The sequence below is a fragment of the Simochromis diagramma genome, unplaced genomic scaffold, assembly GCF_900408965.1.
Source record: "Simochromis diagramma unplaced genomic scaffold, fSimDia1.1 OVJJ01000079.1, whole genome shotgun sequence".
Classification (NCBI taxonomy): Eukaryota; Metazoa; Chordata; class Actinopteri; order Cichliformes; family Cichlidae; genus Simochromis; species Simochromis diagramma.
In genome coordinates this window covers 3,571,387-3,590,008 of record NW_024387075.1, presented here as the reverse complement: position 1 = coordinate 3,590,008, position 18,622 = coordinate 3,571,387, and the positions used below count along the sequence as shown (strand labels likewise).

Genomic DNA, 18,622 nt, shown 5'->3' with positions numbered 1-18,622 from the left:
CAATTTGCATGGCAAGTTCAGCACAATTTACATTTCCAGTTAATGACATATTTTCAGTACAATCCATTTTCATACTATAGGAATGGACCCTTGTTTCAAAAACTATCCTGGCTGGATATTTCAGAGGCTTAATCCACCAAGCCTTTACATTTTATAGTATGCTCCAGAATTCCCAGTACAAAATGATTCATATTGAGTAAACTGTCCATATAGCTGATTTTATAAGTCTTGCCTGAATACCTGAGGTTCTTGGAGCTTGTGGAGAGTGAGTCTCCTATTACCTACTATGCAAATTAGCAATCTGTTAGTATATGCATTCTTCTGGGCAGATTTGGGTAGACTGGAAGCTGTCGTGAAGCGCAAAGCCACCACTGATTCACATCAAGTCTGAGCAGCTCAGAGGGTGTAAAAACCCCGTCTTTGAGGCGCCTTATGCACATCAAAATTTCTGACGTTTCATTTTGTCAGCACAAAAACTGCAGTGCTCTTGTAATATAGATATCCTCTGAAAAAAATGTAAAGACCTACATAGAAGCTCAGCACAGAGGTTTCCTAAAGACTGCATCGCAGCCACCTCACATTATGAATTTATTATGTTGCTCACCTTTAATTTTTTTCCTAAAAAAAAGACAGTGATTCCACTGTAAGTGCAACAAGTTAACCTTAAGTGTTAAAAAGTTGTCGTGCTTTTTTTTTTTTTTTATAAACCATAATGCTGAAATTCATTATAACTGAGAAAATAATGTCAACTTGGTTCAGCAGAAAAACCCATTTTCAATAACTGTGACTCTGATTTAGTGGCCAATCATTTACCATGACTGATGTGTTCTTCATCACCAGATTTCACGAATGGAGTATGTGCACTCTAAAAATCTCATCTATAGAGATGTAAAGCCCGAAAACTTTCTCATTGGACGGCAAGGAAATAAAAAGGAACACATCATTCACATCATTGACTTTGGCCTGGCCAAAGAGTACATCGACCCCTGAGACCAAAAAACACATTCCCTACCGGGAGCACAAGAGCTTGACTGGTACTGCGCGATATATGTCCATCAATACACACTTAGGCAAAGGTAAGAATGATTTTATTGTTGTTGTTCTGGGACGTCTGTTTGTAAAACAGATGCTTTGGGACATAGTTGTTGAATTGTGTCAGTGAGATGTTAACATATCTATTGATACAGAGCAAAGTCGGCGAGATGACCTGGAGGCTCTGGGCCACATGTTCATGTATTTTCTTCGTGGGAGTCTACCTTGGCAAGGGCTAAAGGTATGTAAAGTATATTGACAGTTTCCGAGATTCTTTCATCAGGACTCTAGTCATTGTATAACCTTAAATTCTAACACACTCTGAGTTGCTGTGCAATTTATATTATTTACCCATCAGTAGCTGCGGCATGTGCTGAAAGTCTGTTCAAAATGACTGAGAAAATGTACTTCTGAAGACTTCAGCTGTCATTGTGTTTATCTCTTCATTGGCACATTTAAGTCTTTCTTAATGAATATTAAAAAAAATAAGACTAAACAAAGGTTACAGTTGAAAATGAACCAGCTGTTATTTTGTGCTCACAGTTCAAAATTCATAATCTTTAGAAGCTTTTCTTCAGGCTAATGTGTACAGAGTGGTACAGTTGGTTGTTAATTGAAGCAGTAAGCTTCCTATTCCTCTTTGCTTACTACTCTGAATCCTTTCTGCTTAACCACCTGAAAATCTCCCAGAAAGTTGATTCTGTTCATCACTTGACAAAACGTTTCTCCCACTGAAAACGCTACGTCCAGATGAACAGAATCAGCTTTCTGAGATTTCCTTACTTTGATTGAACATGCAACAAGAAACCTTAAATCAGTGGTTCCCAAACTTTTTTTGCTAGGCCCCCCTTTGTTTTACAAGAAAAATGCCCCGCCCCCCCACAAGCATGCACGCACACGCACAAACACATCCTCCAACCACACACACCCTTATTTTGCTCCATTGCGGTTTATTTCACACCTCAAACATTAAGTAAACAATTAAAAATTACAGGTAGTAATAAAATAAACTACTAACTCTTTTACGCTGCGTCCACACCTACACGGGTATTTTTGAAAACGCAGCTGTTTCGTCCACATGTAAACGGCGTTTCGAATCACCGAAAACTGAGATTTTTAAAACTCCTTTTTTGTGTTTACGTGTGGACGAGGAATACAGAGTTGGTCACGCAACGTCAAAGGTCTGTGCCTTTTTTCACATCACGCTGTGCGCCACGTTATTGTTTACATGAGATGAATTGCCGAATGGCAGATAGTCAGATTAACAGTATTTCGTCTCTATCTGCAGGTTTTACACGCTTACATATACACACGCAGTTACTGTCCCTCCATTTACAAAGGCAAAGGCATAACGGTGTGATTATTTTACGTGTAGTTGTTTTTTTTCCCCGTGTAATAATATTCAACATTGCTGTCAATACATTTTTCAAAAAATGCCTCTCTGTGCAAAATGGGTTTAAAAACATAAACAGCTGTGGGATCCTGTTAGTCCGTGATTTGAACCGAGGGACCAAATCGTAGCAGGATCAGCCTGATGTTATTTGTATCCCGCTGTAACTTTACTGTATAAAGATCTAACATCTCCAAAATGTCAGGAGTAGTTAGTCATTACAACAAGTGTGTGTGTGTGAACTAAAAATCAAGAATGTGGGATACTGTTTGTCCGTGATTTGAAGAGCCCAGCGCTGCTCCCGATGAAGGGAAAACCAATTCTGCAGGGGAGACCTACCTCGGCACTTGTGCAGGTGAAGCCAAAGGGAAGATATGCTTCACCATATTTTCTAGTCTTTGGCTCAGAATGAAGTTGGTTTGGAAACATATTCAGCGATGCTTCATCTCCTGCTTTGCGTTTGTGTGGGCACCTCGTGCTAGCAGTGTCCAAGCATTCCCCCCCCCCCCCCCTTTTTTTTTTCATACCGTGCCCCCCCCTGCAATGGCTCTGCGCCCCCCCCCTCAGGGGGCGGGCCCCACACTTTGGGAAGGTCTGCCTTAAATGGTCTTGATGGCAATAAAGTGATCAGTAGTATCATGCTGTAACTGTGTCTTTGTGAAACACATAATACTCCAGTCATGGAAGCTCAGTTGATTTTTCAGAGAGAGCGTTTACTTCAGACACATTAAACAAGAAAAAACACTTTGCTTTGAATCTTTTTCAGGCTGACACACTGAAAGAACGATACCAGAAGATTGGAGACACAAAACGAAACACTCCCATCGAGGTCCTCTGTGAGAACTTTCCAGGTATGCTATTGATGGCTGTAATCTCACTTTTGGATCAGCTTGTGAGCCTTGATAGTGTGAATACTGGCTGTGATGTAACGTGATTTTTCAGATAAAATGATCTAAATGTCGTCCCACTGCACAATTCGTACGGATTTATCCTCATGAAAGGTGAGAACATTCTTGTTGGTTCTGTGTAATACAGAGGAGATGGCCACCTACTTGCGATATGTGAGGCGGTTGGACTTCTTTGAAAAGCCAGACTATGAATATTTGAGGACTTTGTTCACGGAACTGTTTGAGAGAAAAGGATACACCTTTGACTACACCTACGACTGGGTTGGCAGGCAGATTGTGAGTAACGGATCACATTTTACGTGTCAGTAATTTCACCTGTTTGACTGCAGAGCTGAATTCATTGTTATTCCCCTCAGCCCACACCGGTGGGGTCTGTCCATATAGACTCTGGAGCATCTGCAGTCACGAGAGAGAGCCATCCTCACAGAGACCGACCCTCACAGCACCCACCAATCAGAAACCAGGTACGTCCGGTTGAGCAATGGGGACCAGACTGCTTCTTGCCATGCTGTGGTCCAGTGGATGGACCCATGGTGCATTACAGCCTGAAACTCCCTTTACTCTCTGTATGATGATCTCTTTGCCAAGCAAAGCTTATGTGCATGCAGTGACAATAGGATGTGCTATGCAAGTATTCTTTTGAACATCTCTGTATATTTAAATGCTGGAAAATTAGTTTAAAGGCATCAGGGCAAATTTATCCCAGTCATCTTTGCCTTCGTGTTTTTGGATTTACTGTGCGCTTTAGATATTGTAGATAAACTTTTGGCAAGTGTTTAAGACCATAAATTAAATTAAACTAAATTCTGGTAATTAAAAGCAGCCCACAAAGATGAAGGCTGACTGAAATAAAGCTTTGTAATCATTCACATATTCTACAGTGTAGAATAGAGGCACTTAGGGAGAACTTTTTGGGTATATATGGGTTTTGTGCCCATGTAGTCAGTGCACCTGCTTTTCGATGCTATTTGGGTGCTTTAAATGCAAATTTCAGAGCCAGGGTTGAATTGTCGCAGTCTATGCTACAAATGAAGGACTTGAATAGCTGTTAGTTAGTCTGGTTGAATTTGATCTAAAATTTTGCGTGTGTAAACACATTTGCTTTGAATCCAATTTAATTCATTGCTGGTATGAAGATGAGCTGGAAAATAAATTGCTGGCTTTATAAAGCTCTGAGCATTTAAATAGGTTACTTGTTAGTGGTTCATGCTTATTTTTTTGTTATTCAGGTGTAATGAGATTGAGGCCAAAGTTTGAGACCTGTGAGCTTGGCTCCATTAGGCTTCAGGCTCATTAGTTTCTGATTCAGTTTTATGGCTGAAGCCTTGCTATGATTTTGATTCACTTTTTTTTTTTTTTTTTCAATTTTGTTCATTTATTTATTTTTTCTTCTCCATATCTCATGCTGCTTTGCATGGTTACCTTGCCTCGCACACCCAAATATCCATCTTTCCTTCACCCCCCTCCCCTTCCCATTGCACTTTCAAACCCACTTCCCTTCACATCACCGACGCCACCCCCGATTCCTAAGCAGACAGCAGCCTCAGATCGACGAGGAGCATGGGAGGTGCAGCCCGCACGCCAAGCAAACTCCTCCTATCTGACCTCCCACCTGACAGCGGACAGGCACGGGGGCTCAGTGCAGGTATACACCCCTCACCTGATCAACCGGCAGCCCCCACCCAATCTCCATGGAGTCAGATCTGTCTCAAATAATCCAAACAAAGATAAATACACTCATAAATATGGCTTGTAAATGGAAGGAAAAGACGCAAAGGCATTTTTGTGACACAATTTGTTTTCCCCACCGCTTGGGGAAACGATATATTTTCAAGGGATTAGTCTTATTTTGAGACAAATATTTTATTTGCGAGTTAAACAACTATGAATACTTAGGAAACTCGTGTTTAGCAAAGTACTCAAGCATTTAATTCATATTATTTTGCAAATAATTTTGCTACTGAACTGGCATTTTTATTCATCTTCATTATCTAAAAGCTCATAATTAATCACAAAACACTGATATAGTTACTAATGCTTTATGCCAGACATGAATTGCATTTATTAAGTGTTTTAGCTTCATGTGTGAGACAGATCTACAACCATATACCTCCCCCCCCCTCCAACCCTTTTGCCCCTGGCTGGGAAATGTTAATTTTCTGCTCCACCATATGCATGTCATCTGGTGCTACCCACCCCAGATGGTGAAAGTGTGATTTAGCTTTATAAACAGCAGCCCTTCTTGGGGCATTTTGATCTCCGGTCCTACAACTCTTCATGATGCTTGGACATTCTTTGCAAGATCAAGAAGCCTTCTGCATGGCAGAACGACCTGGCATAGCTAGCTAATTGCATGCTTCTAAACCATTATAGGCCTTTATGCTTAAAGGAACATATTTCAGTAATTTTGTCTCCTAGCCCATTCCAAAGACTGTCTCGGTCTTCAACAGGGTTTGTTTTGCTTCTGGGGATTCCTTTTACTAAATGGCATTCACTTAAAAATAGTTTGGAAATGTAAACATTTTTATACATATATTGTGAAACTAGATCATTCCCTGGAGTGCCATTGGTAGAAGCATGGCACTCTGTGAACACAGTGGGGAGAAAAGGGTGCTGTGACCAACGCAGTGGTCATCAGACTTGGCTTTTTCAGGCTTTATTATATTACACATCAGAATCAGTTATTTAACTCGTTTAAGTATAGATCATCAAAGAGCGAAATCTCTCTTGTCCTTTAATGCAAACGCAAATTATTTCCTTTAGGATAACTGCTACACTGTTACAGAAAGATCTTCTTTTTCTTTTTTTTTTTTTAATGTTCTTTTTTCCAACATTTCGTACACAATCAGGTGTATTATCCTGATCTACTGATGCGTACATATTCAATCAGGTGAAAGTGTAAGGGGAAGTTGTTGGCTTTTTTTCATATATTTGGGCAAGTAAACCTGGAAGTTTACAGATAAACACAGATTCTTTTCTTTTTTTGTGTTGGGGGAAAAAAGTCAGCATATCAGCAAGACAGGCTTGGCTTTTAAAGAGGCAGGCAGGGACTTTCTGTTGTGTTTTTTCTTTTTTTTTTTTTTTTTTTCTTTCTTCCTGTATCATGAAAAAACAGAAGGAAGCCAAGTTAATATCTTTTTTTTTAGCACAAAATGTTTCCTTAAAAGTCATTATACAGCTCAGGAATTCTCTCTCAGTTCAGTGAAGGTAAAAAAAAAAAAAAAAAAAAGACTGAATAGGTGTGCTCGTAATTAGACACTCGTTCAGACATCTGGGATGTGCCTTTCTGGGAAACAGAGACACACTGAGTGGAATTCAAGTTGAGATTTGATTTTACTCGTCTCTATGGTGCCTTGGCTCACATGTGTGAGCAATGCTGCTGACTGATTGCGTATGATAAAGTGGGTCCACAACAAGTGCGTGATGTGAAATGAAATTAAATGTGTGAGTAGACGTACAGTCACATTTAATTTTTTACAGTCTGGCTACACTTTACTACCCCACCATCTGCACTGCTAGTTTGTCTTATCCTATCGGTCCTGTCCTATCCTTTGCATATTCTCCTGTCAGGATTCTTATAAATTTAAACATTTGGGTAAAAAAGGATGCCTGAATGAGGCGTCTTTTTGTGCCTACTAGGCCCTGGGCCAATCAAAGACAGTAGGAGTAGATGTGTTTGGCACAGACCAAAGAGCTTTTCAGGAGAAGACCCACACACACAGTGTGAAGCATGTCGGTAGATATGGTTTGGGGTTTCTTCCCCAGGGACTAGAAAGCTAATCGATTGAACTATTAATCCTGGAGGTCACCTTTTAACAGTGTAATGATTGTAAGCACACAGCAAATCCACCAAGGCCGAGCAAGAACACATGGAGGGTTATGAGATTGGCTACAATAGTCACATTTCATATATGAAATATGTCTGGACAGTTGCATTCAAGAATGCATACAAGAAATTATTATTTATGCTTAACATCGCAATACTAGCTTGAAACCAAGTGTTTACTTCTTCTAGACAGGAATATTGAGAATTTTCATTGTGGTAGATCAAAGAAGATATGTTTTTTTTCCTAAATATGTCCAAAAAGCCAACAAATCCACTTTACTCCACTTTTCACGATCTATATGTACTCATGAGTGCATGTGGGTGCACACAAACCCATTTTTTTGTGACAAATAAAAACATTGCTTCTTTTTACAGGCTCATAAGTTCAAGAATAAATGGCTGCTACTGGCATCTTGATTTTATGGTTTGTCCTTCATCTAAACATGTTTTTTACAGAGCAGGATTACAGTCACAAGGGGTGTGAGTTTTTTGGTTTTTTTTCCTCCCCAAAATTCCTGCTTTATTTTTAATAGGATTCTGAGATGAAAGTCAAAATTCTTAGCTGATTAGTTCTTCGCAGAACTAAAGAAAACGCCAGAGTTCTGAGGCTGAAAAGTAAAAATTCTGATTCTTTTTAGAATTCCGAAAAGGGTGGAAGAGTCATCACCCACGAATACTTATAATAAAAATAATAATGTTTTTTTTTTCTTCAGTGGCCCCAATCCTCTTATGTATGTTTAAGAAGTCCTTTTACTCATTTAGTTTTATTTTTAAGTAATGAGTCTATAGGTTTGCTGAATGGATTCCACAAGCAACAGAAAGATGTTGGTGCAGTTTCGCTTTATACCAGGGGTGGGCAATTGATTTTCCCAAGGGGTCACATGATAAACCAAGACTGTTCAGGACTGCACCAATAAGCTGAACTCAATTCTGCTCAATATTGACTATTTCTTTGTTAGCTTACTAGTGCAGCCCTTCTCAGTAGTCCCAGTTTCTCATGGGCCCTTTAGGGGGAAAATCAGTTGCCCTCCCCTGTTCTATACAAATCTATTAAAATGAGTTTTCTACATGTAGTTGTAATTGCCCATGTTTGGTGAAGTCTTTACTTTAGTTTCAGGTGTGGTCACTGGTGAGACCTTGCCCTTGTATACTGTAGGGACACAGCTTGTTTGTTGATGGAAAGCTAAACTGGACTACAGCCCTGTATTTACGTGATATTGTAATTACTGCAATCTGAAATTTGCTTGCCTCCCTCCCAACCTGTGCTGTCTTTTGGGATTAAGTTTTGACTCTTGAAAGTCTTTTATTTTTTCTCTCTGGAGCATTTCAACATTCTAACTTTGGTGACTCGTTGCTGTTTTGGGGCAAATATCGATACACACTGATAACAAACAAGACTATGCTTGTATGACTTAAAGCTACAAAATAGTAAAAAAAAAATAGCAGAACCATTCACAGACTGGAAGCCAGGTTTTTCTTCATGTTGTGGTGTTTTTTTTTTTTTGTTTTTTTTTGTTGTTGTTGTTTTTTTTTTTTTTGTTGTTGTTTTTTTGCTGCCACGAAACCAGTTTCTCCCAATACAAGCAAAACTAAATGAACTAGAGTATTTGTGTTAACTTGTTCTTTGTTAACCAGGTAAACTTTCTGTCACAGCAGTATCTGGTTTTTCCATACGTATCTGTTGTGTGGACACACATAAGTGGTTTAACTGAACTTAACACCAGTCTGTGTCACAGGTGGTCAGTTCAACCAACGGGGAGCTGAATGCAGACGATCCGCTGGCTGTTCATTCCAACGCCCCAATTACAGCTCCGCCAGAGGAGCATCCGCCCGACGAGGCCAAGTATGTGTCATATAGCCACCACGACTCTCTTCCATGTCCATCTGTCGCTTCTTCTCTTTCCCTCTTTACCTCCCTCTGTCTCCTTTTGCTATCGTCTGGAATTGTGACAGCTCCAGCCACCAGCTGTCATCTTCCACCTGCCCCTCTTATCTGTCTGGGTGTGTGGGTTTACGATCTGCAACCAGTCTCTATATCCCTCAGTGAATTTTCCTTTTCTGTAAAAATAAAAAAAGCCATTGTACAGTACTGTGCAAAAGTAAAAGCCAGCCCTCATTTCTTTAATAGCTCTTTGGAAATCACCCTGGTGGAGGAAAAAATACAAAACTATTATTTCATATCTATCAAACTATGTTATCTTTAAGATTTTTCCTAGATTCAACTTAAAATGGAAACAAGTTTTGTTTTTACGATGGGCTGCTAGTAACAATATGCCTAAAGTTCTTTGCAAAGTTGTTTATGTGTAGACACAACACTAGTTCATCCTTTGAGTTAGGTGCCATTTTATCCTTGAGTGATTCATAGGTCAGTGTTAAGTGGTTTAACATACTGAAGAAAAAAAGCAGCCACTGGCCGACAGAATGCCTGGAGAACTATTGCTCAAGAGCTCTTAAAAAATTACAGGAAAGCCTGGCTCCATGGCAGCAAAAAATAAAGAAATGAAGGGTTGCCTCAAGACTTCTGCACAGTACTGTAGATTAACTAATGCACCCCCTCATGCCTGTGCCCAGCCAATCAACCATTAACATAGACTACAATCTCTACAGCACACAAGTAGTGTAAAAATCATTGAAATTAGTGTTGGCACTGGTTTGAGCTGGTAGCAGGAACTAACCGGTAAATGGTGCCAGTCTTAAGCATCAGCAGCTGGAATGGTGCCACGCTGCATGGCTGGCCAGCCACTGAAAAAACTGCTGTGCAAGCCGAAGATCACACGGTTCGTCTGACTGACAAGAAGTGAGGGCAGCTCTTAGATTCACACAGCTCTCAGACAAAACAGTATATAATAATGAGGAGATGCATAGTTTGAAACGGAAGTAATAACAGAAATGTAGGAATCAACTTTAAACACATTTTCTTTCTCCACCATGCTTTATGCTATTGATTGAGGGAGGCAGCCATTCCAATTTAACTTCAGCACTGGACCACTTGACTGGTCTAGATTCAAGTCTGCGGTGGAAAGATTTATGATGCTGGGCCTATTTCATACAGCGCTTTCAGCTCCAAGTGCTTTACATTAAAGTCCAGACATCAAACAAAGTCAAATAAGACCAATAAAAATAGAGGAGTTTAAAAAAAGAAAAGAAATATAAGTAAACAAATTAGATTAGATTGTGCGTAACTTTTAATTTTACATGCAAATAAACAAAATTTGAGAAAATTTGAGCAGAGGATATTTACTTTTTACTTTTTAAATTTCAATTATTCACAAATTTCTTCAATTAAAATCAATTTTTAATAACCGGCCCACTGAGTAAGTAACCTCAGAATCAGCAACAGCCCAACTGAGCCTTAAAAAAATGAAGTAGTTAACCCAAAAACAAAATTGTTTTGATGATTTTAAGACATTTCTGGCCGCAGCCTTCGGGCAGCTGCTCGACAGCTAAAACGTCGTGAGGACTGAACTTCATAGCACGTCCCTGACAAATTGTAACAGTGTGTGTATATAAATAAATAGTAAGTGTTTAACAGAACACCTTGCTGAATTGCTGGTCCATTTTATGCCCTTACTTCATGTAGTGTATGTACACACTGGTGTTCTAGTAACACATCAAAATGAGAGCGAGCGCACTATTGAACCCCTAAACACCCCAGGAAAAAAAATCACTCATTGCGTACTGTGTTTTAATATGCTTTACATATAATTACCTATGAACTTGTTTTAGATAAGTTCAGTTCAGCTGTCTGGGAAAGTTTAATGCTGAAGCGATTAACCATGAACCAGCTTTAACGACAGTGTTTATAAAGTGTTTCCTTGTTGCGAGTAGCCTCCTGAATCTCTGAGCTGTGTGTTCTTTTTTTAATGTGCATTCATTTCTGTCTCTGCCCAGATGGCCGGCCTTGCTGCTGTTGGTGTGTTTTGTGCCCATTTCCTCTTTGATGCCCCATCAACCAAAAAAATTATTTTTATTTTTTTAATGACATAATGATGGCAAATTGATTTAAAATTGGCCTTATAGGAAATATTTGGTGTAGTTAAGCTGAAATAATACGACATTTTTATTCACAATCATGGACTCAATCTAAAAAAGACAAAAGGCTGTCTTTATAGGACCAGTTTAAAATGTTAAGCCTCAGTTGCACAGCCCTAGAGACTGGTTGGTGATCATCTGGCAAACACAGGTTGCTAGGGAAAAATGTCTATTCTCCCCAACTTTATTGGCAAGTAGTTGCCGGCTGTTGCCGGCTTTTTCCATGTGAAAGTAGTCACAAAGAGTGCATCGCAGTGAAAACCTCGGTTTGGGCGCTAATGATACTGACACGGTCGTTTGTAGTTTGCATGGAACTAACTTGTCTGCAAACATTGAGCTGTAGTGGAACTAGGCCTGTGGGCCTAGAAACTGGTCCATTAGACTCTACAGCATCCTGTGTCCAAAATAGGAGACAAGTTAAAGTCACATGATTAGTGGTCATGTGACTGAATACCCACATGTTCGGGGTGTTTTTTTTTGGTTTTTTTGCATTAATATTTTCACCTATTTATGGGATAGAACAAATCTAGTTACTTAATTGTTTTACTAAACAAAAATAGTTGCACTACATTATGTTAGTACTTGTTGTAGCATTAAAAAGTCTAGCCACCCACAGTGCACATTGGGCCAGTTTTTTTAAGTGAGCACGTAAATGTCAACTCTTGTGGTTCATTGTGTTTAACATAGAAAATGAAGTAAGTAAGTATAAGGACACAATGATCTACACACCAAGCAGCTTTTGTTAAAGGATTTAACATTTTAGAAACATGCTCAAAACGTGATGCCGTATCACCCCCGTTCCCGGGAATTCTAGGAGACTTAATAAGCTGCAGGGATGTTCTGTGACCTTCTCTGTGACCTTCTCTCTTTTAACCTCTTAACTTTCTGTCTCTGTGTCCACCTGTGTCCTGTTGGTGCGTGGGTGTGCATGTTTGTGTGGCATGTTCCCAGCCCCATCATCTCGGTCTCGCTGTATTAATCTATCTTTCTTTTCTCTTTACACTCCTCCCTCTCTCCTCCTCCTGCTCCTCCTCCTTCTCCTTCTCCTTCTGTAGCTGCGTGAAAATGCTCAACCTGTGGTGAGTCCCTCTCTGCTCGTCCACATCAGACTCATGGGACAGGGAGTGGACCAGCCTAGGCTGGGCCCAGTGGAGTTATTTACAAAATGTAACCAGACTCTCACTGGTGCATATTATATAGTGCCCACAAACACTGTCAGCTGTGTTTACTGCCAAGTTTCTGCCCGTTTTCTGCATTTAGTAAACCTTGCTGCCTGACAAACATTAATAAATAATATCAGGCCAGAAAGAAAAACTCTTTTTAATTATGGCTCCTTTATAACTAAACATTTGACTTTAGGTTACAGCCTTTTTGCATGGAACACCACTATTTGTTAAATATTAAATGAATCTGAGGGTATCCAGTCACTGTCCTATGTCCTAATCTGCTTTTTTCTTGTCTTTGTATGTTCTTATTAACCGTTCAGGCTCACCGTGTCCTGTGACTTTTGTGTTCACTGCTTCCTTTTTAATTTATTTTTAAAGATTTTACCTAGAAGTATTGCCTTCAGAGTCAGTTTGTAGTTTTTGTTCCTCTGCCATTTGTCTGTTAAAATGGTGGGAGGTGAATACGCAAACGCTTGGTGGATGGGAACACATCCATCGTGTCCATGTTAAGGTGTTACTGAGTTCTTACTGTTCTGATTTAAAAGACAAAGAAATAAGACTCAGATGAGGCTCCTGTGATATTTAACACACTGCCGTGTTTGTTCTTTCTCGTGCTTCTCTCATCCACGCGCTCATTTAACGTCCACGTCTTTCTGCAGGTGTTGCTGTTTCTTCAAGCGGAAACGGAAGAAGAACACGCCACGGCAAAAATGATCACGCAGCACCAGCCTGAAACGTTCCAGCTGTTTGGCTCAGTCGATTGTGATTTTATTAGAAATCAGTAAGGTCCCGTTCAGAATAGAAGAGGGAGTCATCTGAGAGATCTTGATTGAATTGTTCTCCGTTTTTTGGACAAGTTTAAAAACGGTTTGCTGAGATGTACAAGATGCTTGTGTCTTCTTGTGGGATTTTTTTTTTTTTTTGTTGTCCTTTTTCTTCTTCTTCGCCCTCCACCCCTCTGTCAAGCTGTGCCGGGTTGTGTTGCAGGTCAGTCGGCCAAATGGGGAAAAAACCTTTCTGATGGAATTTTGCAGAGGATAATCTTTTTTCCTTCCTCCCCCAAGACTCCCAACATCAGTATTTTTTTTTTATTTCTCTTTTTTTCTCCTGAAGAGGAAGAGATGGCACCTCCTGTGGAAACTTGCTTCACTACGATTCCTGCTTGACTCATAAAATCATCAACTTCAGTTCCTTTCTAATCTCCTAAATGCATCCTGCCCTCAGTTTGCAAACTCATTATGACACAAAGCCCTTTATGATGATTCCTGATGTAGGAACTGAATGTAACACAAGAAGAGCCAAGAGTGTAAGCGCCTATCGTCACATACAGGCACAAAGAGCATCAGTCTGCCATTTGGCCTCTGCACGTTATATTTTTTTGTTGTTGTTGTTTTCTTTTTCCCCCCGTCCTCCAAAGAGGTCAACTCTGGCACTGGGACCGGGGCCTGAGACATCAGAAAACAGAGACGCCTCGTGTACAGTGTTCTCTGCTCATGCTGCTTGGTTAAAGCGCTCCCCTTAACCTCGCTGCTGTCAAAACACACTACAGTCTCTTTGGACTCTCCTGCAGTTTTTGCTCCTACCCTTCGCTGAGCAGCAACATGACACTTGTAGATGCAGGGGGGGTGGGAAAACAAATGCTATTTATGCTATTTATCTCGGTTTCCACCAGTTTTTCCTACTAATTCTTAAACATACGCACTGAATGTATGGACAGTAAAATAAATGACTTTAAAGCATTTATATAATCTGTCACGTGCACGGGAATGAAATTGCAGTTGGGGAGCTGAGACCAATGTTTAAAAAAAAAAAGAAAAAAAGAAAAAAGAAGAAAAAAAAAAAAAGGTGACCAAAACTAGGTGGGAGGGTCTTAAATGTTGTTGATCTTGTAGACATTGGGGGATGCTTTGGAATAACATGAGGAAAAAGTGATGTGAGGCACTTTTGGAGAATCACAGCCTCTGAAACGCTTCTGTCCAATGCCTTAACCCCCCGACCAACCTACTGACCGACCAACCGACCGCAGTCACATCACCACTTGGATGACATGTTGGCGGCATAGTTAATGTGAGATTTCAGTGTCTTTTTTTTTTTCTTTTTTTTTTTTTTTTCCCCCGTCCCCTCCCCTTTTGGGTATCCTGTGTAATAAAGAGTACCAGACTGTTCCCAGCTAGTGTGAGAGCAGTTAACGACTTCCCCTTTGTTGACACACTGAAGATGTATTCCCAAGAAAGTGATGCCAAATGGAACGTTTTGGTGTAATGATGTGTAACGGTGTTCCAGATGTCCCCCAGATGTCCCCCGTCCCCCAGTTACCCTTGTGCGTACCAGTGTGAAGACCCCACGTGCTGCAAAGTGGTGTGTGACGTTTGGACGACTGCTGAACCCCCTTCTCCTTGTCAGCACCGGGAGAGGAGAAAAGAGAGGGCGGAGAAGTGAACGTGTCTGTACCATTCTCACTCTTTATTTAGTGTCACGGAGGACTGCCTTGAAACAAAATCCTCAGTACGTCACCTTGCCTATCCTCCTAACAGAATGAATTACCATATGTGTGTTCTTTTTCTTTTAAATTTTACATCTTATGCTAATGTGAATTTGTTGAATGCAATTTTTTTTTTTCATTCCAAATAGCCATGGTTTTATGGGGAAAGAGAGGTTAAACAAACAAACAAACAAACAAAGCTTGAGACCATGACTGCACTACATTTGTTGACCCCGGCTTTCCCTGACGAGACCCTGCCTTCTTAATACTGTACTTTAAATGTGCTTATTACTTTAATTGTAGCTGCCTCGTGTGCTAGGCCTTCCCTATAGGGTGCAGGGAATACACACACACACACACACACACACACACACACACACACACACACACACACACACACACACACACACACACACACACACACACACACTCTCTCTCTCTCTTCTGTTTTTTGCCCCACCCACTTTTTTTGTTTGTGTGTGTGCCATGACAGCTTCCATTCACTCCATTTCCCTCTGTCCACACACACACACTCATTCATCCAAGACCAAGATGAGTGGAGTTTCAGGTTTATCTCCATCATCTTTAGAAATATGATGTTGTAGATGTTGCAGATATTTCTCAATGAATCAGTATGTAAACCTGCTTGTTATATGTATTTACACTGTATAGCTTCCAGTTTATTATTATTTTTTTAACCCCTGACATGTTGGTTACTCTGGGGTCTAAGTTATTGTGTTATTGAAAGTACTTGAATTTGAAAATCTACGGGACCTTTTCTTCTTTTCTTTTTTTTACCCCTTTTCTTTTCTCGGGCGTTACCATAGTAATTCCACACATAGGATTTGAGGGGAACGGTGGGGAAAACCAGGCTATCTGAATGACAGGTATTCATGTCTCTGATATGTCTTAATGCCTCTTAAAGTTTATTTTTTCCCAGACAAACACGGCTCGGCCATTTCATTCCAGCTGCCTGAGGAAAAAACTCAAAGTATTCTGATATGGATATCCAGACTGTAGCCTTCAGTCTTTCCCCCCATGGATTTCCCTGAGTGCCATTTCCTGAGACTACTACTAGCCCATGCCTTTTACCTGTGCCAGGAAAATATGAAGTTGAATGTTTTTATTATTTTAGTTTTTTCTGTCTTTGGATGATTGCATTCCACCTTGTGTCCTTGAAGGGGTCCGCTGTCATTTTTGGGAAGAATCCTCGAGCAAACGTGGCTCAGCGCAGCAAAGCGTTGCAGTGAAAGTGTTTCACGAGTCGTTCCTGTTGGTTTCTTTCATTCACAATGTCACTGGAGAGAAACCGGACACCAGATTTATTATTCCCGAGTCGGATGTTGTGACTGATCATCTTTGCGACATTTTCTTCTTCCGTTAAAGCTTGCGGGTTGTCCAGCTCTTCAGCTCCCGGCTGAAATGCTCGATATGTTACTCTGATGTATCCGCTTTTCTTACTGTTGGCCTCATGCAGAGTGGTATAGGAGTGCTCTGCGTGACTTGTATCTGCATGGCTTACCTGGAGACGATCTTTCTCTCTCTCAGTCTCCAGCGAATTTCCTCACCTGTAGGGCTCGTATACTGTTGGGTCAGTGAGTCAGTTTTGGCTTCCAGGCCTCATGTAAAATACATCAAACATTTTCATGTCTTCATTCCTTTTCAGTGGCCATTATTTCTTACACAGTTCACTTCAGTCAGACTTTGGATGTGTGTAACTTAGTCAAAGCAGAGGACGGTGTGAAGTGTGAATGAACGGCTTCGGTCTCTTTGGGTTCTCTGGCACTTTTTCCTCGTTGCTGTACTGTAGACTTACTGTGTGTTGGATTTACTGTATTATTTTTATTTTTTATTTTTTATTTTTTTGAGGGAGAGGTGACATTTGCTACAATATTGTGATGATTATTTGAACTGTAAATTGTACAGAGTTCACAATTGTAGTCTGTTTTCTGTTGGGAATTCATATAAAATCGTATTCTCTGATCATTTTTTCCTTTTTCTGTTTTGTTTTTTGTTTTTTTGTTTTTTTTTTCTCCCCCTGACTGTGGAAAATCAAATTGTACAGCTCCAGAGTTTATCCTCCTCCCTCGGCATTGTTTTTTTTTTTTTTTTTTTTTTTTAGAGCCTATGATTAAGAGGAATCTTAAAACTGTAAATAAATATTATTGTGCTGAAATATGAATGTCACTTCAAAAATGTATTTGAATGAGTTAGTCAAGGGCTTCAAGAATGAAGGACCCACATTTCTTTTTATGGTTTCATATTTTTGATTTGCAGAAAGGTAAAGGTCCTTTTTATCTGAGATGCCTATATTTTATTTTGTGTTTTGTTTTTGTTTTTTTGTTTTTCTCTTTGGATTCATATAATACAATGTGTCACACATGAACCTTATAAAAATCACTTTTTATTCCCTCCACACCTAAAGGGAAAACTCCAATTTGCACCCTTTTTTATGTAAAATAAAAGATCTCTCCACCTTGTTTGCATGTCTCTTGTGACGTGATTTTTGTAAAGTCTGCTTCAGGAAATGTTTTGACTTTGATCAATTTTTTAATGTGTGTGACTTATAAACCCAGCAGATTTGGACCTTCATATTCAAAAACCAGAAATGCTGTTTTCAGCTCAGTGTCTGCATAGGGATCTTTGAAGTTTTCTATCAGGTCAGCTGTTTGAAGACAAGTTTTACTTTGTTTTAGAGTTTGACTGATAGAGGAGACCAATATTTTAGAGATATCAGCCAATATTTTTTTTTTTCCCTTATGTGGAAGTTTTATACTGCCCTCTGGTGGACAAACAGTGCAACACCACCTCCTACAAGGTTGAAGGGTGTTTCTCCCATCTTTTTCTTAATTGTATTGGTTTGATATTAATGCTGATACCTATAGACTGGCAAATGTCTAATATTAGTCTTGCAAATAAGTTGGATGGGTTGATAAAAATAGACATTTGTGTCACAGCAGCCAAAACAAGAATGTGGCTCATAAAAATAAAGCTTTTACCATCAAATAGCTGAGGAAAGAAAATACACAAATTAGCTCACTTGAATTAAGATGTGGAAAGGTCAATCGGCAGGTTTTGAATTAGAATTGGAATTTCATAACAAACTCAGATTTTGCTCTTTAAAGGTTTTTAACACCATTATGGCCGGCCAATGTAAACTGACCATTTCAAAACAAACTGGTGCTGGAGGTATTTTGACAAAAGTTTCCTTTTTACATCTGTCACAATAAGGTATTGCAAGTAGTTTTAAATGTCACTTCAGCAGCTTATCATGTAAGTTGTGAAATGGTTTTAATAAAGACAGGTCACATTTCTTTTTTTTTTTTAAATGTTTTTTATAAATCCCTTTACTCCTAAGATTTATATTTTGTTGCTAGACAGCTTGAAAACTGTCACTTAGCAAATTAAAAATATATTAAAATATATTTCACGTTAAAAAAAAATCAAATTTCATCTTGGACTGAGACAGTCTTAGTCCCTTGGGGCTGCTTTGCACAGAAAATATTTGAAAATAAACAAAAAATTTCATTTTGTAGCAAAATGTTAAACCTCTGAGCAGTGCACTCCAGGTTTTAATTTACTGTATCAGTCTAATTAGTTAAAAACATGAAATGGTGACTGTAATTTTAAAAAAATTTAACTGGTTATTTCTCAATTTTTTTTATTGCTGCAAAGTAATGTATGCATATGAACGAATGTTTGTGCTGTTAAAGCAACTTGTCATCTGTAAGACAAAATTACAAAATTTGGTTCAAATCTCAAAATGTTGATTTAATTTAATTTTCT

General features: G+C 39.4%; 1 protein-coding gene across 1 annotated transcript in view; it reads left to right on the top strand.

Annotated features, from left to right (window-relative positions):
- csnk1g1 (casein kinase 1, gamma 1) overlaps nucleotides 1–17,316 on the top strand; it is a 36,350-nt gene extending 19,034 nt beyond the window's left edge. The window contains 10 exon segments of the mRNA XM_040045399.1: nucleotides 841–984; nucleotides 986–1,076; nucleotides 1,188–1,273; nucleotides 3,189–3,273; nucleotides 3,458–3,606; nucleotides 3,687–3,794; nucleotides 4,865–4,975; nucleotides 8,893–8,999; nucleotides 12,244–12,267; nucleotides 13,014–17,316. Coding sequence (XP_039901333.1) covers nucleotides 841–984; nucleotides 986–1,076; nucleotides 1,188–1,273; nucleotides 3,189–3,273; nucleotides 3,458–3,606; nucleotides 3,687–3,794; nucleotides 4,865–4,975; nucleotides 8,893–8,999; nucleotides 12,244–12,267; nucleotides 13,014–13,068 — 960 coding nt within the window. The 3' untranslated portion in view covers nucleotides 13,069–17,316.
- The last annotated feature ends 1,306 nt before the right edge of the window (nucleotides 17,317–18,622 follow it).